The following is a 27,567-nucleotide window of genomic DNA, read 5'->3' on the forward strand; positions in this document are numbered from 1 at the left end:
GAAGCACAACAGTTGGTGATAATAAAGGGATTCGTATTGGTTCTCTGGCTGTGTTGCCTTTGTGTCATGCCCCGGGTCATCACAGAGTGTGGCTGACGATGGAACTCTGCTGGCCTCCCTGTTCAGTGTCTACCGACTCGACTTAGGGAAGAATAGAGGGTGGGGCGAGCGTGTGGGTGGCTGGGTGGGGCTAGGGAACAGTTTAAAATGGTGGAACAGTTACTGGACATTTAGTGCTGACTTTGAATTTCCTGTTGATGGATGTCAGTGATTTCTGACATCTAAACAAAAAATCGGTGGTTTATATTTCTGAATCACATTTCACCGGTTCTAGGTCCAGACACATTGACATCCGTTATCAAAACATAAAACAATTAGTGAAAAAAGGTTTAGTTAAATTTCAGTATGTATCTACACATGATCAGATTGCAGATATGCAGATATGCTCAACAAACCGCTTCCAGCAGCTCAACACGAGTATCTGCGTAAGAAGATGTGCCTTATTTGATGATGTACCTGATATTCGCTCAACTGGCAAAAGAAGGGGTTGTCACTGCGTTTTTGTATTTACCAGATGAGCTCATATTTTTGGACTTCCAGACTTTCCGTAGCTTGCCAAGTTTCTTATCAGTAAGCTAACTACGCAGTCCACATTCCTTCACTTTCTTCTATACTTTCTTTGTTCTTCTGCCAAGAGGTCCGGCCGCAGAGAGGTGGCCGGCAGGAACGTTGCCAAAATGTAACTATTTAGATAGTGAGATGTTTTATTTTCTTTATAACAAATAAATGAGTTTTTCTCAGAAAAAATATATCTTCGGGTTTATTTTCTTAATGTATACTTGCAAGGAAAAGTCTCGATCCACGATCCAAGGTGCGATTACCCAAAAGCAGAATGGGATTAATTAGCACCCTGACAGTTCGTGCCGGTGTTTGTGAGGGAGATAAAAAAATATTCAGAACTGTGTTTTGGGGAGGTTTTTTCCCTCAAGTTTACATTGGAACCTGACATAGTCCTCAACTTACAACCACAATTGAGGCCAAAAGTTCTGTTGCTAAGCGAGACATTTCTTAAGTGAGTTTTGCTTCAGTTCATTACCTTACTTGCCACAGTTGTTAAGTGAATCACTGCCGTTGTTAAGTTACTAACACGGTGGTTATGTGAATCTGGCTTCCCCATTGACTTTGCTTGTCAGAAGGTCGTCAAAGGGGATCAATATGAGTCAATTGCCAATTTTGATCATGTGACCCTGGGGATGCTGCAAAGGTTATTACCGTATTTTTCAGAGTATAAGACGCACCTTAGTTTTTGGGGAGGAAAATAAGAAAAAAGCTGATTGGCGGGTGGATCAGCCTCCCGGAATACCCCCAATCAGCTGTTCCCAGAGGTGAATTTTAGCAACAGGTTCCTTGGTTGTGAGCTCTGTGCCTTGCTTTTTTTTTTTTTCTTTTTGGCTGCCTTTGAAACTAAACTTTTTCCTGCCTCTGAAAGCCTCCGAAACAGCTTCAGAAAAAAAGCCTCTGAAACCTCCGTTTGAGAAGCTGGGTGGAGCTACATTCGGAGTATAAGACGCACCCAGATTTTTCATCCTCTTTTTTGGGGAAAAAGGTGTGTCTTATACTCCAAAAAATACGGTAAGTGTAAAAAAATGTTCATAAGTCATTTTTATCAGCGCCATTGTGTCTTTGAAATGTCACTAAATAAACTCTTGTAAGCCAAGGATTCTAGTGAATTTACGGACAACAGGTCAGTGTTGCATGGTTCATTAGATCTCTTTCTGGTAACTCCTGGTTTATTTTAACGTTTCGCCTGCTTTTTTCTCCAACCAGCGTCCTTGTGTATCAGCCGGCAGCCGTACGAGTGCCAGGAGTCAGCACGGTGGATTCTACGGCCATCGCCCCATCATTAACAGACTACTCTGTGCCCTTCCACCATCCACCAATATCGAGCATTTCGTCTGACTTGCCTGGTAAGTGCATTTTTAGTTGTTTTGTTTTTTTTTAAACTAATTGAGATTGTGGCTGGAATGACTAACAGTTGGAAGGGACCTTGGACCTTGACTGGGTGGGCGTGGCCAACTTGATGTCACTCACGTCGAGAGGCACCTTGCCGCCTCTACTCTCCCCTCCCCTCCCAGCCACTCCTCCCTGTCCGCCCTAAGGAGCCGTTCAAGCAGTTGCTGGAGCTAAGCAGTCACCACGAGAAAGAGTTAGCAAAACACTCAGTTCAAATTGGATCTGGCTGAGAAGGAGGCTCAGCAGAAGCACCTCATTGAGGACTAGGAGCATAGGCTTTCCAAGCAGAGAGAAGACCTGCGGGAGTGCAAGGCCAGGTACTGGCACCTGGAGGCTCAGCGGACTGAGATGGTCAGCCAGTTCCAGGCCATGATCCAGTCCCACTGGAACAAGGCCCTCTGGCTCTTCACCACCAGTGGCACTTCCCTCCAGCCTTAGCCCAAAGACCCACACCGGTAGGCTGAAGCAGACCCCAAGTCAGAATTTCTGTCCCCCTCTGACCCACACAAAAAGACCCCGAAGGTGGAGACTCTCTGCAGCAACATAAATGTCCATTGCACGTATCTGCCCCCAGGGCCTGTAGTTTGAGTTGATATTGCACTGAATCAGGGGTTTCCATCCCCTGATTCAGTGCAATATAAAAAATGCAAATAATTTTTCTGCGGACCACCAAAATGTTCTTGCGGACCACCAGTGGTCCATGGAACACCAGTTGGTGACCGCTGTTCTAGTCCACCCCCACCCCCACCCTCAGCTCAAGCACGAGACCCTATAAAAGTAAGATGTCGACCAAAACGTCTTTCTTCTCCCCCTTTGTTGAACGTATATCAAGCAGAGATTTTCTGCCAGGTTTGATGAGATTCTGTCCAACTAATTTCCTTGCTGATTTCCACAGTCCAGAATACAAACGCTGATTTGGTATTTGAGTCTAATGGAGAATTTTCCCCTAGCCTGCTTTGACTCCCTTTAGCATGCTAAATAAGAGACTTCTTCCATTCCCAAGCTCTTTGCCGAGATGTATTGGCCATTTATTATTAAACCTACAGGAAGTCCTTGATTTATGACCGTTTGTTTAGTGATCGTTCAAAGTTACAATGGCACTGAAGAATGTGGCATAGCCGTTTTTCACAGTTACGACCTTTGCAGCATCCCCATGAACATGGGATAAATACTGGTTTGTATTTATGACGGTTGCAGTGTCCCCGGGGTCACGTCAGAGATGGGTTTCAGCAGGTTCTGACCAATTCTGGAGAACCGGTAGCGGAAATTTTGAGTAGTTCGGAGAACCGGTAGTAAAAATTCTGACTGGCTCCGCCCCCATCTATTCTCTGCCTCCCAAGTCCCAGCTGATTGGGAGGGAATGGGGATTTTGCAGTATCCTTCCCCTGCCACACTTACCAAGCCATGCCCACAGAACAAGTAGTAAAAAATTTTGAAACCCACCACTGGGTCACATGATCCCCTTTTGGAACCTTCTGACAATGTCCGTGGGTGTGAGAGTTTAAAAAAACAAACCTCTTGGAGAAAAATGAGGAGACCATGAACAAGTAAAAAGCAGATTTATTATAGAGAAAAATATCATAAGCTTTTGCAAAAGGGTTCTCGCAAGAAAGAGAGAGAACATCTTACACGTGTGAATACATCGTTTAAATACATTTTTGAACAATCAGCAAAACAATTATATCACACACACACACACACACGCACACACCAAACTTATCATTGTTTATCGGATGTTACATAGGTTTTTGGCTATTCTGCAACATTTTCTCGAGTCAGAAATCCCCTATGGAAATCCCCTCAACACATTTATTTATTTATTTATTTTATTTTATTTCTATACCTATAGAATTCTATACATGTCCCTGTAACAATACAATTAATTGGAACATGACAGCTTCCTTCCTTCCTTCTATCAAAGTCACCTCGGTCAGCCTGACCTGACTTGGAATGTACTAACCCAAGTTTTATGGCTTTATCTTCGTCAGAAAAGGCGTCATACATAAGTCCCTATCTTAATGTTTTACACAGCTGGTTACCGTATTTTTTGGAGTATTAAGACAAACCTTTTTCCTCCCTAAAAGGGGGTGAAAATTTAGGTGCGTCTTATACACCAAATGTATACATCCACCCACTGTCCCCCCCACCCTTTGGCCTCTGCCTCCCAGCAGTTACCTCCTTGCAAGCAAACAGCAAGAAGAAACAGCTCCTTTCAGCTTCAGCACAGCCTAATTAGCACAAGTTGATTGGATGGGCCTCCCGACTCTCAGCTGTTTTGCGCAGGGCTCTGCTGCTTGCTTCAAAGCGGTAAATTGCTGGAGCAGATTTTTTTTTTCCCCTTGGGCTAATCAAGCTATGCTGAAAACGAAAATGAAAGTAAAGCAGGCTGTTTGCTCTTTGCTGCAAGGAGGCAAAATTGTTCAGAGGCAGAGGCAGATTTCTTTTTCTTCTTTTCCTCACCAAAAAAGGTAGGTGCGTCTTATACTCCGAAAAATACAGTATCTTAGAGTTAGCTTAGGTCACGAGAAGTGTAAATATGGAGTCACTAAGGCTATATTCTTTACAGGAATAATTCTGTTTCTCTCAATGGGGAAGACAGATTCACTCAACAACTATGTGACTAACAACTGCAGCAATTCACGTAACCACTGTGGCAAGAAAGGTCGTAAAATGGGGCAAAGCTCACTTAACAGCTACCTTGCTTAGCGGTGGAAATTTTGGGATCAGTCATGGTCGTAAATCGAGGACGACCTCTCGTTTAGCCAGTCCCAGGTCGCTCAATGGGTGTCATGATTCAGTGAGGTTTCGAATTTACTCTTCTCGTCCAGTACAGGTAGTCCTCAACTTACGACCACAATTGAGCCCACAATTATTGTTGTTCGGTGAGACGTTTGTTAAGTGAGTTTTGCCCCATTTTACGACCTTTCTTGCCCTAATAGTTAAGTTAGTAATCCGGTTGTTAAGTAATCTGGCTTCCCTATTTAATTTTTTTTTTTTTTCAATATTTGATTTATATGCCGCCCTTCTCCGGAGACTCAGGGTGGCTTACAGTGCGTTAAGCAATAGCCTTCATACTTTTGTATATTTATACAAAGTCAGCTTATTGCCCCCACAAACTGGGTCCTCAATTTACCTACCTTAGAAAGGATGGAAGGCTGAGTCAATCTTGAGCCTGGCGAGGTTCGATCTTACTTTAATTGCTGGTGTTAAATTACAATGCTTCTGTCTGTTGAGCTAAACTAGGCTCCTGGTTGACTTGGTTTGTCAGAAATATGAAGCAGTTTTCAAGCGTCGGAATGTTGATACTACAAGGTTATAACTGTGAAAAACGCCCAGAAGTCACATTCTTCAGTGCCATTGTAACTTTGAACGGTCACTAAATGAACTGTTGTAAATCGAGGACCACCTGTATTTCATCTACTGTGGTCCATGATCACAGCATGTAATCTAATGCAGGCGTCTCCAACCTTGGCAACTTTAAGCCTGGAGGACTTCAATTCCCAGAATTCCCCAGCCAGCAAAGCAAAGCTGGCTGGGGAATTCTGGGAATTGAAGTCCTCCAGGCTTAAAGTTGCCAAGGTTGGAGACCCCTGATCTAATGTATCCTTTCATACAATGTATTTACGTCTTTTTCTCCCTAGGCTTGGATTTTCTCTCTTTAATCCCAGTCGATCCACAGGTAAGGCTCTTAACTGCTTCCGATCAGCTTTTTAACATTCACAGAAACCTGAATGAAGCCGGAATAATTTTGAAACGGAAAAAACGGAAGGCCTCTGAGAAGAGTTAAAAACTACTGTTGTAGTTGTGCAATTAAACAACACAGCTCCCGCGATTTCGTTATAATCCGGATGTGTTAATTTAAAACGTAGAATATCTCAGAGAAAGGAGACAGGAGTAGAGGTTGGGGCAGCTGTTTTAATTTATTTGATTCCTTTATCTGCCCATCTCCATCAGCATCTCTGGGCAGCATCCCCATCTGAGAACAAAAACAAAACAATACAGAATAAATAAAATCTGGCCATTGAGTAGATTCCCAGTTTTCAGCTTTTGATAGCATCAGTCATGGTATCCTGGGTTGAGCGTGGGAGGTACTGTGATGGTTCTTCTGTCATGGCCGGTCCCGGTTAATATTGATGGAAGAGAAGAGGAGAAATCAAGCGTTAAGGATGCCAGTGGCCCTTGCTGATGGTCTCTTCCCTCTTCTCTCGTATCTACACCAGAGGTGTCCAACCGTGGCCACTTTAAGACTTGTGGACTTCAAGCTGGCTGGAGAATTCTGGGAGTTGAAGTCCACAGGTCTGAAAATGGCCAAGGTTGAACATCTCCGACGTACAGAAAGCCACTAGGAGAGAATGTCCATTACCACAGGGTGAATGATCCTCAGCTACACAGATTAGAATTAGAATTCTTTATTGGCCAAGTGTGATTAGACACACAAGGAATTTGTCTCCGGTTCATAAGCTCTCAGTGTACATAGATGCGGCCCAAAGTATTGGGTCCCTCTTAATTGTTTCCCCCCACCCCCCAAAGATTTCCAATTTGTCATAAACAAAATTGAAACCAACAGAAATGAATGGCATCTGCCATTCTTTATCCCACAGCAGACTTTTTTCAAAAAGAAATATATGACCGAACACTTTCTTGTAAATAGGAAAGCAAATGAAAATGGCACGGACATAATTATTGGAGCTTCAAACCTGACAGTTTGTATCCTAGCCATTTTGGGACAATAACTGCAATTGGGCATTTTCTATTGCTCTGACTAAGACTTCGTTCTGGTGTTCTTGAACAAACTGCTTCGGTTGTCTGGATGCTTGATGAGTTCCTCCTCCTAATTGGAAATTTCAGCTCTTTCCATAAATTCCCTAAAATCCAGTGTCTTCTCCAGGGTGGATTTGATTGAAATCAACTTGATTTAAATCATAATTTTTAAAGAGCAACTGTCATCTCTGTCCCGCAGCGGCTCCTCCTCCGACCCGCTGTTGACTCACCGACCGTCCCGTTAACTTGAATGGGACGGCTGGTGATGTGGCAGTGAGACAACAAGGTGAGGGACGTGGCGGGCAGCAAGTGAGTGGATGCCCGCTAACAGGCACTGCCATGATGGATCTGAAATGACAGGCGCTCTTTAAATGACTTACTCTTTTTGGTAGTTGGAATTTTTAATATTATTTGCAAACAAAATGAAGGTTTTCTATTTAGCTTGCAGAGCTTAGATTCATTGTTTTTGTTTTATCTTTGTTTTTTTATTAAATTTATATACCGCCCTACTCCCGAAGGATTCAGGGCGGTGAACAGGCACAGAACAAAATACATAGATACAAAAGTTAGAAACATAATTAAAACCAGATTAAATAATTTAGCCCGAGACAATTAAAAATCCCAATAATTTAAAACAGATTAAAATTTCGATTTAAAAGAATTTTTAAAAAGGGGAGAAAATTAGGCCAGGCCGGCTTGCTGGAATAGGAGGGTCTTAAGAGCACGGCGGAAAGTGCGCAGATCCGGGATCCTCCGTATCTCCGGGGGGAACTTGTTCCAGATAGTGGGTGCCCCCACAGAGAAGGCCCTCCCCCTGGGGGCCGCCAGTCGAAATTGTTTGGCTGACGGCACCGGGAGGAGCCCCTCTCTATGAGAACGTACCGGCCGGTGGGAGGCTCTTTGTGGTAGTAGGCGGTCCCGTAAACCCATTGAATGAGTTTACCAAAAATGTAAATATTGTAGAATATACACAGCCTCATGCTACATAACTAAGCTCCATTTCATGCTGAATAAACTAAAATATTAATGTATCTTAAATAGAAAACTATCTGTAGGTAGATTTGTATTCCAAAAACATTTTATTAAAATAAATATATTTTATATTTTATAAAATATATTAAAAATATATATATTTTAAAAAATCCAATTTAAATAAAAAAATCTGGTTTGAATAATAAAAAATCCAATTTTTTTATTATTATTTTTTAAAAAAATCATTGATTTTTATCCACCCTAGTCTTCTCCAAAATCGCTTGACTTCTAAGCGATGCCAATAATTGACGTCCATGCCAATTTTGTTTCATTCTTGTAAGAATATTTGTCAAGTCATCTGGACTACCGCAATGTGCTTTTAGAGGGGACTCTTCTTGAAGACCTCTCAGAAGCTGCAGCTGGTCCAGAATGCAGCCGTGATGGGACGTGTCTTGTTCCACCCCTGGAGTATTTCTACTAGGCAAGCTGCGGTGGCTCTCGGGAGACCTCTGGATGCAATTCAAGGCGCTAAACATCACCTATGGAGTCCCACCTTGTTTTTCGAAGGGCAGTTCGTTTTTGTCACCCTATAAGTTGTGACATTGTTGGCATCTATTAAGCAATGCTGTCTTATCAGAGTCCAGAGGGCCTTTTCTGGCCCTCTGCAACAGCAACCCCCCTGAAGATTTGAACATCCACCCCACCCCAGCCAAGCCTGTCTAATCTCAACCAAGCCTCTAAACCAGTGTTTCTCAACCTTGGTAGCTTGAAGATGGGTGGACTTCAACTCCCAGAATCCCACAGCCAGCGCTGCTGGCTGTGGGATTCTGGGAGTTGAAGTCCACCCATCTTCAAGCTACCAAGGTTGAGAAACACTGCTCTAAGCTTTGGCTCTTTTCCTCGGGCTTTAGGCTTAGATAGGCTTTGGTCTGTTTTTATGCACTTCTAGGTCTGTTCTCTGGCCATCTCGGGTTTTTACTGTGTTTGCATCAAGTTCTCGTTTTCATTTGCTATCTGGAATCAGGAATGCTTTATCTAAATTAGGGGGAAAGTGTCCATAATGAGCAGGGTGGATTTGATTTAAATCGAGTCGATTTAAATCATGATTTAAATCACTAGTAAAAAGGCTTGATTTAAATCGACTCGATTTAAATCATAATTTTTAAAGAGCAACTGTCATCTCTGCTACTCCTTTGACCCGCTGTTGACTCACCGATAGTCCCAGTGTTGCAGAATATACAGCCTCCTGCTACATCACTAAGCTCCATTTCATGCTGAATAAACTAAATTATTTATGTATCTTAAATAGAAAACTATCTTACGATAGATTTTTACCCCCAAAGTTTTTTATTAAAATAAATTCGATAAAAATAAAAAATAATCCAATTTAAATCAAAAAAATCCGATTTAAATCAAAAAAATCTGATTTTTTTGATTTTTTTAAAAAAAATCATTGATTTTTATCCACCCTGATAATGAGACTCTTTAGGTTTATAGACACAGAAGCCTGTTAGCATGATAACAGTGTAGATGTGGAGTTTTAGGACTGCTTCTCTTGGACTCAATCAGGATACCTTTTGTCAATCCAGACCAGTGTCCCATAGGTGCTTTTCCAAAAGGCAGTGGGAGTTTCTTGGGTTGTCCCATCCCCCGTCCCCCCGAAAACATTTCACTTCTCCTCCAAGAAGCTTCTTCAGTTCTTGGCTGAGAAGTGAAAAGTTTTCAAAGAAAAAAAAACACCAAGAAAACCTTTTGGAAAAGTACCCTTGGGATAATAACCACGTCTTGGATGATTGAGAATCTCCATAGACCCAGGGGTGTTAAACTCGATTTCATTGAGGGCTGAGTCAGGATTGTGTTTGACCTTGGGAAGCTGGCATGGGCATGGCAGAGTGGGCGTGGCCAGCTCAATGTCATTCATGTTGGGGGCGCCTTTGGTGGCCCGAGTGTTCTGCCAGCAAAAACGGGCTCCCGTTTTCAGCTGCGACGGCCTCCTGCAACCCTCTGCCAGCGAAAACGGCGCTCGGGAGGGCCGCATGCTCCGTTTTCGCTGGCAGAGGCACCGTGAGCTGGTCCTTCGCTGTTTCCAGGGTGGCCCCGCGGGCCTTGAGTCTGAACCCCCTGCCATAGACAGTCCAGAGCAGTGTTTGTTTGGCAACTATAAGATGTGTGGACTTCCAGACTCCCAAAATTCCGGGAGTCGAAGTCCACACATCGTATAGTTAAAAAACACTCTCCCTTAGCAGAAGCTTGGTGCAATTGGCCCTCTGTGGCTCAGATGCGCGTGCTGTTCTCCCCGCTTGCATCTAGTCTCTCTTCCTTACCTTCGTCATTGTTTGTTTCAAGCAGTACTGTGCTCCTATGTTTTTGGATAGTCTCGCCTCGACCTTGCCAGCAAACACCACCTCTGGCAACCTCCTCCTCACCTCAGCCAGCCCCCTCGACAGCAGCAGCAGCAGCAGCACTCGCGTTAGCTCTTCGGGCCGGAACGAGACGGCCGTGCTCACCAGCAGCAGCGGGAGCAACATTCCGGATATCATCTCCCTGGACTAAAAAAAAAAAAAAAAAAGCTGATGAAAAGCGGGACTGCCTTCTTTGCAGCTTGGAACTTTTATTTTTGAAATATTTATTGGGAGAAGACAAACAAACAAAAAGCTTTGGATTCTACAACTGTTTACCTGCAGGTTAACAGTGGAAGAAAACTGACTGGAACAATTTTTTTTTTTCTTTTCATCCTGGATCTCTCTCTCTCTCTCTCTCTGTCTCTCCCTCCCTCCCTCAGTTTTGGTAGACATATTTTCCAACAAGCCAGCCTTTCAACTTTCTGGTGGTGAAACTGACACAGTTTCTACTCTTGTGGATTCGAAGGATGAATCCCATGTGCTAATTATAACTTTGGCTTAGATCTAGCAATAATGTAAGAAAAAACAAAAACAAAAGCAGTGTTTTAAAATGCATTTAATTACTCGGGTGACAAGAACCTGCCTTATCCCGGATCTTAAGGACAAGAGGAAGGAGTTTGAATTTTGAGGAATTCTTGACCTTTTGCTGGGACCTGGAAGAAATCCTTAACAGAGAGGATGCAACTTTGCAAACTTAACGGTTGTATAAATTGTTTGCCTCTTCCTTTCCTCTTCCTCACATACCCTCTTGTAAATCTGAATTGGTGTTTCTATTTAGGAGTTTGTGCTCTCCTGAAACTGCTCAGTTACATGTGCAAAAAAACAACAAAAAAACCCAACCTTATGAGAACTGGGGGGAAAAGAATGCTATGCAAAGTCCGTTTCCTGCATCTAATCTGTGTTTGTAAAAATGTGAATACGATGTTCAGCGGTTAATTTTTAGGATGGGTCGTCAGTTCTCTTTGAGAGGAAGGAAAGGGGCAAGGCAGAGATTGCTGCTTCAGATCTTGCAAAATAGCCGGTGCTTCAGGCCTCCGGATGGGTCCTCGGCGTCCTTTTTTATCTGCACAAGGATCATGAAATGGAAGTGCTCACAGTTCGTATCACTCCCGGTCATTGCTACTAGGAAGATTGACCCTCAGTTGTCTTAAGAATCGTTTTATGAGTGTAGCTAAATTAACAAGAAACGATTGTCACGCTAACATCTTCCATCAGTTTTTTTTTTGTGGGGGGGGGAACCTTAGCGAAAGAAGCAAATGAATGCTTTAAGCCAGGGGTCTCCAACCTGTGGGACACTGCCCACTAACTAGCCACAGGCTAATTGCCACCGGGCCACATGAGTGGCCAGCCTGGGTGCCCACCTGTGCGTGTGCACAGCCACGCTTGTGGGAGCGTCGCCGCAGATGCTTGTGGTTCCGCTCATGCCTCGCGAACGTCACGGGCACACATGCCCTTGCCCCTCCCACAAAATGATCCTCCCCCCAGCCACCAACCCAACAAGGTTGGGGAACTCTGCTTTAAGCATCATGAGTAGGTGTGCTTTTTATTTATTTATTTTTTTTGGCCCAAAGAAAGTTGCTGAAACTATCCCGGGAAGAGCCTTGCTCAACTGTATGGTCCTTGGAGGATAATTTCCAAGTATTTCAGAGGTAAGCAACTTCACTCACATCGTTCTTATTCTCTCCGCCCCCCAGTACAGAATCTGTAATACTGGGAATCTCCCAATAGGTGCCCCCGTGTAAAGTGCTTTCCCACGGTCAGATTTGGTACCCGAGAACCCCTCGAGTTCAAGCTTTGTTTTATTGGGTGCGGTGTTAAAAAGGGTCTCTCCGAAGTAGAAGCAGCCACTACGTAGATTGGAGTTAACGGTAACAAGAGTTGGAAGGGGCCTTCGAAGTCATCTAGTCCAACCTCCTGCTCACACAGGAGACCTGTACTAGGGATTCAAACTGCCGACTTTTCTGATCGACAAGCTCAGTGTCTTAGCCACTCCAAACCTTGGCCGTTTTTAAAACCTGTGGACTTTCAACTCCCATTTTCTGGGACTTGAAAAGTCCACAGGTTTTAAAAACGGGCCAAAGTTTGGACACCCCTGTCCTAGATCAATAAAGAAAAACCCTGAGAAAGAAAATGGCGGTTTTAGTTGATATTCTAGAAGTCACCTGGGCAGGTAGGAGTGAAGTCACTTTGGCTATTCATGCTTTAGGGGTCCTGCAAACCAAATAAAACCTCCCGTATCTTTTTAATAGTTGGCCCCGGAGCATTTTAGCCAGAGTCGATGAGATTAGAAAAGCTCTAGGCTTCCTATTTTTCTCCCAACTGTTTGCTTAAAGGTCTCGGAAGTTGCGACAATGAAAGCCTCCCCGCTATTATGCGTGCGCGGCTCTTTCCTGCTCTCCCTTTTAACTTCCTTGCAAAAGTTTCTCTCTTATCCAACGGTGTTCCTAAACTGCCAAAGGCATTGCCAGGTCCATCTTTTGCTCCTCTAACCAAGTCTTAATATTTATAGAATTATCTGGGCCATGCATACCTGGTAATGATTTCCCTTCGGATGTTCTACCCCAAACGACACTTGTTTTGTGTCGTTACGGCCACCCAAATCAATTTTTCGCTTGCATTTCATCGATCTCCATGTGCCTGCTGGTTTTTTGTATCGATTAAAAGTAATCTGATCCTTGGAGCTTTGGTTTAAGAAAAATAATGCTGTTTTTACTTTTGAGATTTTCTTTTCAGGACTTTTTTCCTCCTCGTAGTTTTCCTCTTGCTGTGCTGTGTAATTCTAAAGGTCCCGGAGAGATTCACTAAAACTCAGGGGACGTCTCTTGAAAAATTCCTCTTTGTTTCAGAGCTGAATTTCAGGCTTCTGACTCAGTCAAAAAAAAAAGTTTAAGCCATACTCTTTTTATTAAGCAATGCAATTAAGTACATGGATTTTTTGGGGTTTTTTTTTTTAAAAAAAATGCCACGCTGGATCGTTTCTGCAAACTTCTCTCCAGCCTTTAGAAGCAGCATTTCGTGTGTGAAGCAAGAGACTCTACGTACCGGGTCGACATAAAAGCCACTGAATCTGCATAAACTGAACTTGATATGTAATAAATGCCCTGTCTCAGAAATCCTTTGCCGTTAAAAAAAAATAACCCATCGAGCGGAACCAGTCTCGTTTCCGGAGGAAAATAAAAACCCAACTAGATCGTTCTATTCAACAACACACTTTTATTTCTCGTTATGTGAACATGACATAATTGCTAGAGGCTGGTTTTGTGTCTTCATTTCGGGGTTGTTCCGGTTTCTCGTGTCTTCTTTTTCGCTTGTGGTGAAGCAATTCCGATTCCGTTGTGGAGTTAAGTCAGGTGTGGTCGTAAGACTCTCCTCGCCCCGCGTGAGGAAGCCGTTACAATTTGTCCAGGAAGTTGTCTAGGGGTGGGATGCCTTCCTTCAAGCCTTTGCGTTTACGCGTTTCGGCCACAACTTGGAAAGGGCGTGAATTGGCATCGTAAGGATCTCCGGGTAAGATCTGCCAGTGATCAAAGACGCACTGCGGGAAAGCCTGGCCCCCAGTGTTGGATCTCAGGTCAGCAGTGAAACCTGTCAAGGAGGGGGAGAGAAGAAGGCTTTGTACCACCGTCTCACACAGCAGGAAGCCTTAGGGGTGCTTTACAAGTAATCCTCGACTTAAGCCCACTACTCGGCCCAAAAATTCTGTTGCTAAGTGAGACAGGGCTGAGTTTTGCCCCCTTTTTGCAACCTTTCTTGCTACAAGTGAATCCCTGCAGTAGTTAACGTTAGTAACCCGGTTGTTAAGTGAATCTGGCTTCCCCATTGACTTTGCTAGTCAGAAGGTCGCAAAAGGGGATTCCGTGACCCCAGGACACTTCTACCTTTATAAATGTATGCCAAGCGCCCGAATTTTGATCACGTGACCCCAAGGATCCTGCAGTGGTCATTGAAGTGTGAAAAGTAACTCACTAAACGAATGGCTGTAAGTCAACTACGTGTACTTTAATCGCTGATACAATATTTGTGCAGGAGAGAAGAAAGCCATTGAGCCAATCTCTTCATAGATTATATTGTTTTTCCTTTGCACAAAATGCAGAACTATTCTGCATCCTCTGAAGAGAAAACCTCTGTCTGGCATCTGGATAATTCATGGTTTCAGTACAGCGCCAGCCCTCCCTATTATTTGATACTGGAGGGATGGAGGAACTGAGCTGCTCTTTCAAACATGCAACTAAGCTGCATACACAGAGCCCACCTGCATGTAAATGCTCTTGGATGTAATATCGAACGAGCAACTAGATTGTTGGGAAACAGATGCTAATACAGGTAATAATTAGCAGATCCCCATATGGCTACTGCCCAGGTAGTCCTCGACTGATCTCTTAGCAACCGTGCAGAGTTACAACAGATTTTCTCCAGGGCTACTTACCACTCGGATTCAGAGTTTTAATGGCCACACCCCCCCCCCCCCACAGCCTGGTCATCTGATCACATTTTGGGCGCTTAGCAATCAGCCTCCCTTTATGGCTATTTGCAAGATCTGATAGTCACATGACAATTTACCAGAGGGGGGGTTGGTTTGCCAGAAACTGGCATTTACATCCAGTTTCTGACAAATGTCCATTGCGCGTAACTGACTTCACTTAATGACCACAGCAATTCACTCAATGACCACTGCAAAAAAAAAGAAAGAAGTAAAATCAGTCAAGGTCATGTGCTTAACAGGCACAACTTGCGATCATAATTCTGGGTTCAATTATACCAATAGTCCCAAAGGTGCTTTTTCAAGAAGCAAATGGACTTTCTAGTTGGTTTTTTTTGAAGAAGTTTCACTTCTCATCCAAGAAGCTTCTTCAGCTCTGACTGGATGGTGGGGAATGGAAGGATTTATACTCCTTGCAGACAGCTGGACATTTTGCATTCTTTTAGAGGGTCGTTAAGGTCACCTGTGGGTTTAATCTGTCCTCGTGGTCACCTGAATGGTGCAAATGGGTATGGAGCCTTCTTGGCTGCAGGATGAGAAGAGATCTTCAAAGAAAAAAAGTTGCCTCTTGAAAAAGCACCTTTGGGATAACCATGACCTGGATGACTGTGAATCTCCATAGACATCTAATTATACCAATAGCCCTCAGCCTTATATATCGCTCCACGGTGCTTTATGGCAGTTTTTGAGTGGTTTTATGGTCATAAGCTAAGGACTATCTTTAAGAACTGGCTGCACTGATTTCAGGGAGGTGCTGGGCTCACAGAAGCAAGCTGGGTGATCTGTTTAATCAAGATCTCTTACCAAAAGACTCATTCACTGGAAGATACGCTTTGACCACAAACATCGGGGTCCCGGCTACCTGAGACTCCTCAAAAACATGGCCACGTTTCCGGTTCAGCACACCATAGATGCCCCCAACCACCTGTTCCGGACACTAGGGGGGAAAAAAAACACATTTTTAAAGAATTTTTTTTTTTCTTGTTTACTGGTTGGTAGGACCGGTTCATAGCTTCTCACAATTCTTAATAGGATTATAATCAGGCTGGATTTTATTTAAATCGAGTTGTTTTAAATCACAATTTAAATCATGATTTAAATCACTAGTAAAAAGGCTTAATTTTTAAAGAGCAACTGTCATCTCTGCTACTCCTTTGACCCGCTGTTGACTCACCGATAGTCCCAGTGTTGCAGAATATACAGCCTCATACTACATAACTAAGCTCCATTTCATGCTGAATAAACTAAAATATTTATGTATCTTAAATAGAAAACTATCTTACAATAGATTTTTACCCCAAAAGTTTTTTATTAAAAAAAATCCGATTTAAATCAAAAAAATCTGATTTTTTTGATTTTTTTTAAAAAAAATCATTGATTTTTATCCACCCTGATTATAATTCATGCAGCAATGAATTCTCACACTACAATGTTCGTCTGTTACTGCAATTCATAAAACAAGTTTTTGCATAGTACAGGTATTGCCATATTAATAAACTTCCTTTACTAGATTAATACTAGAATAAACTAGATTTCTGCACGTATTTACGAAAGCAAAGCATTTGAGGAACCGCTGATGTCTCTCTTAAAATGATGGGCTGAGACTAGACCCACAAATTCTAAAATCTTCCCATTCAAACCAGTTGCAGAATTTTTTTAGCCTGCTAAAAAGCCTCACTTAAACCCATTGGCAGTATCTTGATGATGGGCTAGAAATAGTTGATTAGTGGAAATACGCTTTAGCAGAACAGGAAACGGGACTGATAATCCTCTAAATGCATCATTCAGCCCCTGAATTTTATCAGGCAACTGATAAAAATTGTCTTTCAGGGGATCTGTGAGAATCTTTTACAACACTGAGAAATCACAATGTTCTTCTAAGGTTATTTTTACCCATAGCAGCACCTGGTGGCAAGATCCAAGAAACATTTTGGGAGTCCAGAGAGAAAAATTTAGAACACAATTTATGTAGTAGCCAGTTTATTGCATATTTTACATAGGGTTTTTACTATACTTCTCTTCCCACTCTCCCTAAACGCAGTGTAGTTTAAACTATATTGTGGAGGACATCAGAAAATTCGACAAGGAACTCAACACAACATGAGCAAAAAATAACCGTTGCTGTGAAGTGTGCCAAGTCCCAAGTAGCTTGAGGGACACGTGGCTGAATTTAGAAGGGAGAAGAGCTAGCTGACCCTGTATCTCATCTCAGAATGACTCTTAACTACGTCAAACCTGTCACAAGAACATGGAAATCCCAGCCTTGGCTGGCTCTCCTGAATGCCAACAAGGATCATCCACTCCTTATCCCAAGTTGACCTGGGATTGTACCTGAATCTCAACAAGATAGATGGGCTCCATCAGACGAGGCTGGGCAGTCAAGGCAGAAGCATACAAAACCCTCCTGGCAGTCGGGATGATTTGTCCTCCCCCACGATGGATCGCATCAGCATGGAGAGTCACGTCTTGAATGTCAAAACGAACCCCTCTCATGTTCTCTTCGCACAAAACGCCCTGCGTAGAGGGAAAAGACCTGGTGTTATTTACCTTTCAACAGAAGCGGGAGGATCTTTTACAAGGATGGTTGTCGCAGCCTTCTAAACAATCATTAAAAATTGCAACTAGCACAGTAATCAAACTGAACCGCTCATGCCAGATATATACCCGTTGTTTCCACGAAAATAAGACCGGGTCTTATATTAAATTTTTGCTCCAAAAGACGCATTAGGGCTTATTTTCTGGTTAGGTCTTATTTTCTGGGAAATACAGTAACTAAATGCTTCCCTCTGGCTGATGATCTTAACGGGGGCTTATTTTGGGGGAAATACAGTAGGAAATTTGCTGTATTCCAATGACGATTTGTGGGAAATTAAGTACCGTATGCAGTGAGACTAATTATTCGAGATACAGGTACTGTGTTTCCCTGAAAATAAGATCCTGTCTTATATTTTTTTTGAACCCTGAAATAAGAGCTTGGCCTTATTGCCATGCGCTCAAAAGCCCGATTGGGCTTATTATCAGGGGATGTCTTATTTTGGGGAAAACAGGGTAGTCCTTGGCTTATGACCACAATTAAGCTCAAAATTTCCATTGCTAAGTGAGACAGTTGTTAAGTACCTTTTGCCCCATTTTATGACCTTTCTTGCCACAGTTGTTAAATGAATCACTACAGTTAAGGTAGTAACACAATTGTTAAGCAAATCTGCCTTCCCCACTGACTTTGCTTGTCAGGTGTGCAAAAGGGGATCACATGACCCAAGGACACTGCAACCGTCATAAACATGAATCAGTTGCCTGAATCAGTCATCTGAATTTCGATCACATGACCACAGGGATGCTATAAGGTCATGTGAAAAACATTCACAAGTCCCCTTTTTCTCAGGGCCGTCGTATCTTTGAATGGTCACTAAACGAATGGCTGTAAGTGGAGGATCACCTGCATGGTCAGATAAAATTCTGTAGCAGACTTACCTCCTTAGTGGCCCACTGGAACCCAGCCACGACGCTGTCTTTGATTTCATTGAGATACTGGACTCCCTTGGTGATGTCAACCAAAATATTGGGTCCCGTCCCATCGGGACCAAAGCACCAGATCTTCCGCGCTTCGGAAACATCCCACTCGTACTTCTCGGCCAGATAGCGAGCTCGCTGCTTCAGCTCTTGGCGGGAACTAACGTCTCCTTTGTCTATATCTTCTGCCAATCCGTCAGGGAAAGGGCGGGCTTTCATATAAAGCCTGTTATGCTTGTTAGGCGATTTGGATAAGCATAACTGGTTAGATTCTTCACAGACCGTCTCCCGATAAGATACTACTGGGTCGGATTTCTGCAAGTAAAAACAAATCCAGTTCAATTGATAAAGGAGAATATTTGTAGCTCAGGATTGAAATGAAGCGTCCTTGGTGCTCTCTTGTGTTTTCTGGCAGACGTTTCATTACCAAACTAGGTAACATCATCAGTGCTAGAAGAGAATGAGGTTTGCTCTGTCTTCTACACATAGCAATAACAGAATAATCTATTCCTAATCGAGGAACTACCAAGGAGAAAGCAACACTCTTAGCAAGCCACTTGTATATAAACAGACAGCAAATCCCAGTCCCTTCTAGGACTGATGGGAGTTATTTATTTATTTATTTGGTTCGATTTATATGCCGCCCTTCTCCGGAGACTCAGGGCGGCTTACAAAGCGTTAAGCAATAGCCTTCATACTTTTGTATATACCTGCTTAGTAGGGCTTTCGGGCCCCCCCCCCAAGCAGTGTTCTTTTTTATACAAAGTCAGCTTATTGCCCCCACAAACCGGGTCCTCATTTTACCTACCTCGGAAGGATGGAAGGCTGAGTCAACCTTGAGCCTGGTGAGATTTGAACTTGCAGTAATTGCAGGCAGCTGGTGTTACTTAACAGCACTTTAGTCTGCTGCGCCACCAATGCTCTTAAAGTTTGAGTCATGAAACATCTGCAAGAAAACCACCCAGCCTCAAATAGCACCTCCAACCCCACACTCCTCCTCGCACTGATGATGTTACCTAGTTTGGGCAATGAAAGTCTGAAAGAAAAGATCGAAACTCGGAGAGCACCAAAGACCCAAATTCAACTTGCCTACAACCTATGCCCCAATTTCCAAACACAGTGTTCTTTTTAGAAAATGGAAGAATGTTATATCCAGGTTTCCCCCTCTCATTAAAAAGCCAGGCTCTCTAGAAGGCAACATCTAAAAGAGACGGGCAGAGGGATGATCCAGCTTCGAGAAATTATGTTTGTAAAATACAGAGAAGGCAGGCAGCTTCAGCAGGAAGGAAATGGTTCAGCGGACTGCAGGATCGCAAGATACCCCCATCAGGTTAAATATCTAAGATAAAACTGTGGTATCTTAAAATAAAACCAAGACGTGCTTCTGAGAAATGCAGAGCCAAAGCAAACCTCGATCAGATAATTCATCTGAGCAAATGTCTGTGGCTAATCATCCTTTTCTAACCTTGCATCAAATGAAACATGAATAACAGAAGTACCTATGAAGGAGAATACTTGTAGCTCAGGGTTGAAATGAGACGGTCCTTGGTTCTCTCTGAGCTTGGTTGTTTCATTACCCAAACTAGGTAACTGGACTAGCACCACTGAAGTTACCTAGTTTGGGAAATGAAATATCTGCAAGAAAACCACCAAACTCAATACTCTACTCCCTCAATAACAGAGGTCAACATTTATTGTGGCTACAGGCATCTCTCTCCTTCCCCCCCACAAGTCTGTATCAAAGGGGCAGTCCCCTCAGGGGAGCTGAATCTCTTATCGCAGTGCTTCTCAACCTTGGTAGCTTGAAGATGGGTGGACTTCAACTCCCAGAATCCCCCAGCCAGCAGCGCTGGCTGGGGGATTCTGGGAGTTGAAGTCCACTCATCTTCAAGCTTCCAAGGTTGAGAAACACTGTCTTATCGGAACCAGAATGGGACAATTCACTGCAGCCAATTCGCCAAGGCCATCTCAACCGCAGACAATTCCATGCGGGAGAACTCCGTGCGATTAAAAAGTTATCTGCCATTATTTCCGTTTTTGTCAATGGAAAGAACGGGAAAGAAACGGTGGCGGGGAAACGTTTTATCGCGTGGAGTTATCCTGCGTGGAATTGTCCACAGCGAGTTGACCGTGGCAAGATGGCCGCGGTGACTTGTCCGAGACCCATCCAGAATGTCAGCTGGAGAATGGCCGCTGGTCTTCAGTGCTCGGTGGAGTGTCCTTGACTTCCCTTTAGGAGCTCAGCCCACTGACCGAGAACTCTTAGGTTTCTCCAGGCACAGAGCGACTGGGCAAATAGAGGATGAAAGTAATCTTCATACCAGTGGTGAAATTCAATTTTTTTTTTTTACTACCGGTTCTGTGGGCGTGGTGGCTTGGTGGGCGTGGCAGGGGAAGGATACTGCAAAATCCCCATTCCCACCCCACTCCTGGGGGAAGGATATTGCAAAATCTCCATTCCCACCCCACTCTGGGGCCAGCCAGAGGTGGTATTTGCCGGTTCTCTGAACTACTCAAAATTTCCGCTACCGGTTCTCCAGAACCTGCTGGATTTCAACCCTGCTTCATACTTTCCAGAAAGAAATACCTGGGAGTTGCACAAGAATGCAATAGTAGACAAGAGGCATTTGCACCTTGTACAGATATTTCTATTAACACAACTCTGAATATTCTATCAATACCTTCATGGAGAGCTCTGCACTTTACTTTGTTTACTATCTCTGGGTTCTTCCTTTCCTTTCACTTATATTGATTTTGTTAAAGCAGAACCAAAACCTACTTATCAATCCCAGGTCTGGAAGTAATATTCCAAATATATATATTTGGAAGCCATATATATATATGGTTTTTCTGCAGCCCCAGCTCAGTAGAATCACATCCACTTGATTCTGGGCTTTTTTCCTTTCTAGCAGCCAGCAAGCTCTTCCTGCTAGGTGGGAGACCTATATAGATCTATTTCTAGCTCGTTTGCTTTCATCAGTAGGCCACACCCACATCTTATGTATCCTCCCTGTAAAGGTATAGTATATTTTCCTACTTCTTCGTAGGATTTATGTGTGTTTTTCTTTAGCCAGGTTCTTCCTACGTAAACCAAGATTTTTATGCAGCCCAGTTCAGTGAAATCCCAATCCACTAGTTTCTAGGCTTTTTTCAGGCAGCCAGCAAGCACCCTGCTGCCCACTATAGTCTCCTTAGTCTCCCAATGGGCAGCAGGGTGCTTGCTGGCTGCCTGAAAAAAGCCTAGAAACTAGTGGATTGGGATTTCACTGAACTGGGCTGCATAAAAATCTTGGTTTACGTAGGAAGAACCTGGCTAAAAAGAAAAACACACAGACACACACACATAATTTTAACTTGCAGGGCCGAGCTGAGGATTTTGTACAGTATCTGGATGATAAAATAACTCAGATTCGGGAAGACTTGGCCGCCGACTGGGTTAGTTCAGACGAGATGACTGAGGCAGGCCTTGAGAGTGTTATCTGGGAGGAGTTCGATCCTGTGGCTCCCGAGGACGTGGACAGGATCTTGGGGCGGATGAACGCAACCACATGTTTATTGGACCCGTGTCCCTCCTGGTTGGTGCTGGCTTCCCGGGAGGTTACGCGAGGCTGGCTCCAGGGGATTATTAACGCTTCTTTGAGTGAGGGTGTCCTGCCGCCTACCTTGAAAGAGGCGGTGGTGAGGCCTCTCCTCAAGAAGCCATCCCTGGATCCGGCTGTTTTGGCTAACTATCGTCCAGTCTCCAACCTTCGCTTTATTGCGAAGGTTGTTGAGAGTGTGGTGGCGCGACAGCTTCCCCAGTACCTGGATGAAGCTGTCTATCTGGATCCGCTCCAGTCCGGCTTCAGACCTGGGTACAGCACGGAAACGGCATTGGTCGCGTTGGTGGATGATCTCTGGAGGGCCCGGGATAGGGGTTCTTCCTCTATCCTGGTCCTATTAGACCTCTCAGCGGCTTTTGATACCATCGACCATGGTATCATGTTGCGCCGGCTGGAGGGACTGGGAGTGGGGGGCACCGTTTTGCGGTGGTTCTCCTCCTATCTCTCCGACCGGTCGCAATCCGTGTTGACAGGGGGGCAGCGGTCGACCCCAAGGCGCCTTGTTTGTGGGGTGCCGCAAGGGTCGGTCCTCTCGCCCCTCCTGTTCAACATTTATGTGAAGCCGCTGGGTGAGATCATCCGTGGTTTTGGGGTGGAGTTCCATCAGTACGCTGATGATACTCAGCTGTACATTTCCACCCCAGACCATCCCAATGATGCCTTGGAAGTGATGTCCCAGTGCCTGGAGGCCGTGCGGGTCTGGATGGGGAGAAACAGGCTTCGACTCAACCCTTCCAAGACCGAGTGGCTGTGGCTGCCGGCGTCCCGGTATAGCCAGCTGACGCCATCGCTGGTTATTGGGGGCGAATCATTGGCCCCCACGGAGAGGGCCCGCAACTTGGGTGTCCTCCTGGATGCGCGGCTGTCTTTAGAAGGGCATATGACAGCCGTGGCCAGGGGGGCTTTTTGTCAGGTTCGCCTGATACGCCAGTTGCGCCCCTTTCTGGACCGGGACTCCCTACGCACGGTCACTCAAGCACTCGTCACTTCTCGTCTGGACTATTGTAACGCTCTCTACATGGGGCTCCCCTTGGGGTACACCCGGAGGCTCCAACTGGTGCAGAATGCGGCTGCGCGGGGGATTATGGGAGCGACGGGGCGCTCCCATGTGACTCCTCTCCTGCGCGAGCTGCATTGGCTTCCGGTGGACTTCCGGGTGCGCTTCAAGGTGTTGGTGATCACCTTTAAAGCGCTCCATGGCTTAGGGCCGGGGTACTTACGGGACCGCCTTCTGCCACCAATAGCCTCCCACCGGCCGGTTCGCTCCCACAGAGAGGGCCTCCTCAGGGTGCCGTCGGCCAGACAATGCCGGCTGACGACCCCCAGGAGGAGAGCCTTCTCTGTGGTGGCACCTACCCTTTGGAACAATCTACCCCCAGAGATACGAGTGATCTCCGACCTTCGGATTTTTCGTCGGGCCCTAAAAACTCATTTTTTCCAGTTAGCCGGTCTGTCTTGATTTTAGGGTTAGTTTTTAAAATTTTAATATTGATTTTAATTGACAAGTTTTAAATTATGGGCCAAATTATAAATTATTTTAACTTTATTTTTAAACTGTGATGTTTTGTATAGATGTTTTTATCTTGGCTGTTCACCGCCCTGAGTCCGAAAGGAGAAGGGCGGTATAGAAATTTGAATAAATAAATAAATAAATAAACTTTATTTTTTTTTTAATTTCAATTTTATCTGGAGGTTTTTTCAAGAGAGCGGACCGCCATTTGTCCAGAAGGATATAGGATCTCCTGCCATGGGCAGGGAGTTGGACTAGAAGACCTTGAAGTTCCCTTCCAAGTCTGTTATTCTATATCAGGGGTGTCAAACTTGATTTCACTGAGGGCCACATCAGGTTTGTGTTTGACCTCAAAGGGGGGGGGACAGCATGGCCAGCATGACATCACTCATGTCGGGGGCACCTGTGGTGGCCTGAGTGCTCTACCACAAAGACAGGCTCTCCCCCCCGCCCCGGCCCCCCGAACTCCATTTTCACTGGCAGAGCCACCGCAGACTGGTCCTTTGCTGTTTCCAGGGCAGCATGCGGACCAGCTCTAACCACCCCATGGGCCAGATCCGGCCTGCAGGGCTTGAGTTTCACACCCGTGCTCTATATTCTTTTGGGGCGCGCACACACACACACACAAAAAACTCCAAACTTTTTAAAAAAATTAATGTCAATTTATCCCGCCGTCAAATGTTTCCATTCAGTCAGTGGAATCGGGATACCTTAATTGGAATGCAGGCATGGTCTTCCTCCAGATCTTTCAGGCAGATTTCCAAGTGCAGCTCTCCAGCTCCAGCAATGATGTGTTCCCCAGATTCCTCAATAATGCACTAGGGAACAGGAAAGGCTTGTGATAGGGATCCATTCTGGTTTCAGGATAAAAGAAAATTCTGGAAGCGTTTATAAATCTGGTAGTTCACACCAATGCATGCAATAGCATGTTTTTGCAAATCACGTTTCAGAGGATTTCAAAGTTAGGTCATTCTAAATGGGGCGTACAGAAATTATCGTAAGATGAAATGCCTAAATACTCCGTATGTTTCATCCTTGAATTCATACAATACAGGTATTCCTCGACTTACAACCACGACTGAGCCCAAAATTTCCATTGCTAAACGGGACAGTTGTTAAGTGAATTTTACTGTGTATCTCTCTAGGCAGGTGGAATGTTTTAATTCTGTCCCTTGCTTCTCTATAATTGAGGGCCTTTCCTTTTAAGATTCTCTTAAAACACATTTTAGATATAAAGGGGAAGTCCAGCTATTAAGGTTCCTTCTTCCTAACACTATAAAAAAATTCCTTTTTATGACCTCGTAATCCCTTAACTTGAGGGAGAGTCAGGGTAAATGGATGTAGCTCAGAATTTACTGGCTGGATTCCCTTCCTGACACCACGTGGAGTTCGCAGCATATGTTTTTTCTTCGTCCCCTAGGAGAGAAGCATCTGCTGCTACCTAGGATTGAACTCTTAACCATCCAAGTGGGAGGCAGGCGTCTTCATCACTAGACCACCATACCGCTCTCCTTCTTCCTAACACTATCCCACATGAATGAGAAAGATTAAAAACTGTTAGAGGAAGATTCATTGCTATGTTGTTTCCAGTTTTTTTCCTAAATGCTTCAGAACGTTAAGAGCTCTGGTGAAACAGTGGTTAGAATGCAGTATTGCAGACAAACTCTGCCCACATCCTGGAGTTCGATCCTGATCGGCTCAAGTTGACTCAGCCTTCCATCCTTCCAAGGTGGGTAAAATGAGGACCCAGATTGCTGGGGGCAATATGCAAATAATGCTTTGACACTGTAAACCACTCAAGAGACTGCTGTAAAGGGCTATGGGGCAGTATATAAGTCCAAATGCTACTGCGCCGTGGTGGCGCAGTGGTTAGAGTGCAGTACTGCAGGCTACTTCTGCCGATCACCGGCTGCCAGCATTTGGCAGATCGAATCTCACCAGGTTCAAGGTTGAACTCAGCCTTCCATCCTTCCGAGGTCGGTAAAACGAGGACCCAGATTGTTGGGGGCAATAGGTTGACGCTGCAAACTGCTTAGAGAGGGCTATAAAGCACTGTGAAGCGGTATATAAGTCTAAGTGCTAGTTCTAGTGCTATGTATATAGGTAGTCTTCCACCTAATGATTGCAATGGAGCTTGCCCATCGTGACTGACCGAATTTTATTACCATTTTTTGCAAAGTAGCTTTAAGCAAAAATGCTGCAGTCATTAGGTGAACCAATGGTTTGCGATGGACTGGTTTTGCTGAAAAGCAGGCGGGTTTTTTTTGTCAAAACTATTGTGAAACACATTCAAGTGACTGTGGGATGCTACAAATGGCTATAAATGCAGCCGGTTGCCAAGCACCTGTCATGAAATCCTTTGAAACCTGGACCACTAAGTGATTGGGTGTAAGTCAAGGATTAGCCATATTTCCAAGTTTATGGATTGCCTGCCTGCCTGCCTTCCTGTTTCTTTGCTTTCTCTTTCTCTCTTTTCTTTCTTCCTTCATTTCTCTCTTTCATTTCTTTCCTTCTGTCCTTTCTCTTTCCTTCCTTCCTCTTCCTCTCTTTCATTTCGTTCCTTTCTTCCTTTTCTTTTTCATTCCTTATTTACTTTCTTTCATTTCTTTCTTCCTTTCCTTCCTTCCCTCCTTTCTTTCATTTCTTTCTCTTTCCCTTCCTCCCTCCCTATTACTATCATTAATTATAATTATCCATCCAATGAATAACCAGCTGTGTTTCGGATGAGACAGGCTTTCTATTTTCAGGCGATTCTATTATTTTTGCCTACATATTTTAAGGCCTGGAGAGAATTTGAGCGAGATTTTGAGCTAGGACCGATTGCATTGAGCAGCCTGCTTGCAAATGCAATTAGGCAAAAAATTCGGGACAAATTCTGTTTCTCTCTCTTTTTTTTGTTTAATAAACCTACACTGCGAACCGGTTACTCCAAGTCACACCGCACAGCTACCACTCACCTGCACCATAGGGTCAGACTTGGCAAGACGCTTTAGGCCCTCCACTAGCTTTGGTAGGTCGGCAGGGTTTTTGGCTTCAACCGCAACGCGCACAACTGGGCTAACACTAAATTTCATCACTCTCATGTTGTGGGCGTGTTCGAAGGTCGTAATGGTGCCCGTCTTCACCAAAAACTGGTCGACACCAACCAGGCCAACAATGTTGCCACAAGGGACATCTTCAATGGGCTCAACGTAACGACCCATCATCAAAATGGTTCTACAAAGACAGGGGATGGGTAACGAGACCTATTTGATCATCGGAAGTATTTTCTTTTTTTAAAACCAAACCTTTTACAAAGAACGTATTCCCTATCACTGCCTTTTTTCTTTCTTTCTTTCTTTTTTTTTAAAATCACATGATGAAATTTCAACTGGAGCTGCCTTAAAAAAAATGGCGCAGGGAAAAAGTCTCCCGGGAAACAAAATAGCATTTTCTTTCTAGCAACCTTCCATTCCTTATCCCAGAGGTGAATTTTCAAGAGGCAACTGGATTGTTCTTTGTTTTTTCCTTGAAGACGTTTTGCTTCTCATCCAAGAAGCTTCTTCAGCTCTGACTAGGATGGTGGGGAATGGAACCTTGAATGTCTATGGAGAGTCTCCGTCATCCAGGTCATGGTTATCTCAAAGGTGCTTTTTTCAAGAGGCAACTGGAGTTTCTGTTTTTCCTTTGAAGACGTTTTGCTTCTCATCCAAGAAGCTTCTCATCCAGAACCAAAGAAGCTTCTTGGATGAGAAGTGAAATGTCTTCAAAGAAAAAACAGAAAGTCCAGTTGCCTCTTGAAAAAAAGCACCCTTGGGACTGAACCTGAATACCGAAGAGGAACACTATGGGTGAACGTATTTATTTATTTATCTATTTATCTATCTATCATCTATCTATCTATCTAGATATCTAGATATCTATCTATCCAATCAATCATATTTCTATGCCGCCCACTCTCCGAGGACTCTAGGCAGCTTACAACAATCGACATTATACTAAATAGCATATTGCCCCCAACAATCTGGGTCCTCATTTTACCCACCTTGAGCTGGTGAGATTTGATCCGCTGATCTGCTGAACTAGCAGTCAGCTGAAGTAGCTGCAGTACTGCACTCTAACCACTGCGCCACCTCGGCTCTTTGACTTTGACTGCTCATAATTCACTTTTCATCCAAGAAGCTTCTTCAGTTCTGACTGGATGGTGGAGAATGGAAGAATTCAGTCGGAGCTGAAGAAGCTTCTTGGATGAGAAGGGAAACGTCTTCAAGGAAAAACAAAGAAGTCCAGTTGCCTCTTGAAAAAGCACCTTTTGGGACAACCATGACCTGGATGATT

General features: G+C 44.1%; 2 protein-coding genes across 10 annotated transcripts in view; one reads left to right on the top strand and one right to left on the bottom strand.

Moving 5' to 3' along the window:
- Positions 1-27,567, top strand: part of PIAS2 (protein inhibitor of activated STAT 2) — a 90,961-nt gene that overhangs the window by 43,003 nt on the left and 20,391 nt on the right. For 3 of the 9 annotated variants that reach the window (XM_070938951.1, XM_070938960.1, XM_070938954.1), the window contains exons 12-14: positions 1,828-1,967; positions 5,655-5,692; positions 10,093-13,396. In XM_070938951.1, the coding sequence (XP_070795052.1) occupies positions 1,828-1,967; positions 5,655-5,692; positions 10,093-10,299 (385 nt within the window). In that variant the 3' untranslated portion in view covers positions 10,300-13,396. Of the gene's footprint in view, positions 1-1,827; positions 1,968-5,654; positions 5,693-10,092; positions 13,397-16,669; positions 16,867-24,670; positions 24,787-27,567 lie in introns of those variants that run through there. The other 6 variants (XM_070938959.1, XM_070938958.1, XM_070938957.1 and 3 more) reach the window with 6 other exon arrangements.
- The window catches only part of LOC139313368 (elongation factor 2-like), a 40,200-nt gene continuing 25,974 nt past the window's right edge, over positions 13,342-27,567 (bottom strand). Inside the window, exons 10-15 of the mRNA XM_070938950.1 lie at positions 26,208-26,466; positions 23,961-24,068; positions 18,100-18,453; positions 16,960-17,142; positions 15,433-15,565; positions 13,342-13,733 (exon numbers count right to left, since the gene is read on the bottom strand). Of these exons, the coding sequence (XP_070795051.1) occupies positions 13,540-13,733; positions 15,433-15,565; positions 16,960-17,142; positions 18,100-18,453; positions 23,961-24,068; positions 26,208-26,466 (1,231 nt within the window). The 3' untranslated portion in view covers positions 13,342-13,539. The remainder of the gene's footprint in view (positions 13,734-15,432; positions 15,566-16,959; positions 17,143-18,099; positions 18,454-23,960; positions 24,069-26,207; positions 26,467-27,567) is intronic.

The sequence above is a fragment of the Pituophis catenifer genome, unplaced genomic scaffold (assembly GCF_029215685.1).
Source record: "Pituophis catenifer annectens isolate HBS135680 unplaced genomic scaffold, rPitCat1.0.hap2 SCAF_2, whole genome shotgun sequence".
In the NCBI taxonomy this organism is placed as follows: Eukaryota; Metazoa; Chordata; class Lepidosauria; order Squamata; family Colubridae; genus Pituophis; species Pituophis catenifer.